General features: G+C 51.9%; 1 protein-coding gene across 1 annotated transcript; it reads left to right on the top strand.

Annotated features, from left to right (window-relative positions):
- The first annotated feature begins 33 nt into the window (after positions 1 to 33).
- LOC106725972 (cytoplasmic dynein 1 heavy chain 1-like) lies at positions 34 to 676 on the top strand. Its single transcript, XM_014539024.1, has 2 exons — positions 34 to 221; positions 407 to 676. The coding sequence occupies exon 2, from the start codon at positions 434 to 436 to the stop codon at positions 659 to 661; it is 228 nt and encodes a 75-aa protein (XP_014394510.1). The 5' UTR covers positions 34 to 221; positions 407 to 433; the 3' UTR covers positions 662 to 676.
- The last annotated feature ends 890 nt before the right edge of the window (positions 677 to 1,566 follow it).

Genomic DNA, 1,566 nt, shown 5'->3' with positions numbered 1-1,566 from the left:
TAAGTGCACGGTTTTTAGAAGACGCTTTCTTTTCTAGGCTGTGTGATGAGCAGCTCTCTTCTCAGAGCCATTACGACTTTGGGCTTCGAGCTTTGAAGAGTGTGCTGGTGAGTGCGGGTAACGTGAAGAGAGAGAGGATTCAGAAGATAAAGAGGGAGAAGGAAGAACGAGGCGAAGTAGTGGATGAAGGAGAGATTGCAGAAAATCTACCTGAACAGGAGGTTTGTCCACATGTCCTCTCAGCCACTGAAACCTTGGGCACTGGTTAAACTTTCCTTCCACATTGAACCACGCGGGAGCGCTCGGTGCGGTGCACTGCAGGGGCGGGCGACGTTCACAGGGTGCGTGGCTGTGAGGGGCTCAGCCAGACATGCAGTGCGACGTGCTCGCCCCTTCTCCCACGCAGATTCTGATCCAGAGCGTCTGTGAGACGATGGTGCCAAAGCTGGTGGCGGAAGACATCCCGCTGCTCTTCAGTCTCCTGTCGGACGTGTTCCCCGGCGTCCAGTACCACCGCGGGGAGATGACCGCACTGCGGGAGGAGCTGAAGAAAGTGTGTCAGGAGATGTACCTGACATATGGAGACGGGGAAGAAGTTGGCGGAATGTGGGTTGAAAAGGTACCTGGGATTGTTCTGTTGGTGGGGTGGCTGCAGCCATGACAACTGCGGGACGCCTCACACGAGGAGAACATTAGAGCTGTCAAAGGCCAAGCCTGCTGGTTTATGGCTTGTCCCCACGCCTGTGTGGACTTTTTTTCTTTATCTTTTCTTTTTTTAGATTTATGTTTATTGATTTTTAGAGAGAGGAAGGGGGGGGGGACAACAATCACCTTTCTCCTGCGTGTCTGGGCCTGCCAGGGACTGAGCCACAACCCAGGCACATCAGGACTGAGCCTTTCGGTTTACGGGACCAGGACCAACCCACTGAGCCACACCCACCAGGATTGTACTTTTTTCTTAAATGTAGAGAGAGCAAAACTTACCTGAGAATTTTACTTACGTGAGATAGTTCATTCTCTGAAAATGCTGGCTAAGGGCATGATTTATAACAGAAAATGTTTATGCCAATGAGAGTTTTACTTACAAGACTTTCTAGTACCAGGACTGACAGCGTAAGTCTCTAACCAACTCATGGCTGACATACTGCATTGGCCTCTTCCCTTCCTCTGGGAGGCTCACATGAGGAAAAGTGCGCATGCGCCTGAGCGCACTGTCTGCATTGAACACCCGTGGTCTCCCCTCCTGGGGGGTGGGGGGGCTTTGGTGTCTGTCAGGCAACTGGATCAGCGTCTCCCATTCCACTGGCTCCCACCTTCCTGACTCACCGAAGGGCTCTCCACAGTATAGTTACAACCCTTGTGAAATAGTTTTGCAGGTGTGGCCTGTGTGACTTATCTCTGGTTAAAAAGTTTCAGTGTTGCCCTAGCTGGTTTGGCTCAGTGGATAGAGCGTTGACCTGTGGACTGAAGGGTCCTGGGTTCGATTCCAGTCAAGGGCACATGCCAAGTTTCAGGCTTGATCCCCAGTATGGGGCTTGCAAGAGGCAGCCAATCAATGATTCTCTC

Source organism: Myotis brandtii, unplaced genomic scaffold (genome assembly GCF_000412655.1).
Source record: "Myotis brandtii unplaced genomic scaffold, ASM41265v1 scaffold20769, whole genome shotgun sequence".
Taxonomy (NCBI): Eukaryota; Metazoa; Chordata; class Mammalia; order Chiroptera; family Vespertilionidae; genus Myotis; species Myotis brandtii.
This window is presented reverse-complemented; position numbering and strand designations above follow the sequence as displayed.

What these genes read in the sequence shown, in the direction of transcription:
- LOC106725972 (XM_014539024.1), top strand. Translation starts at nt 434, where the DNA reads ATGGTGCCAAAGCTGGTGGCGGAAGACATCCCGCTGCTCTTCAGTCTC.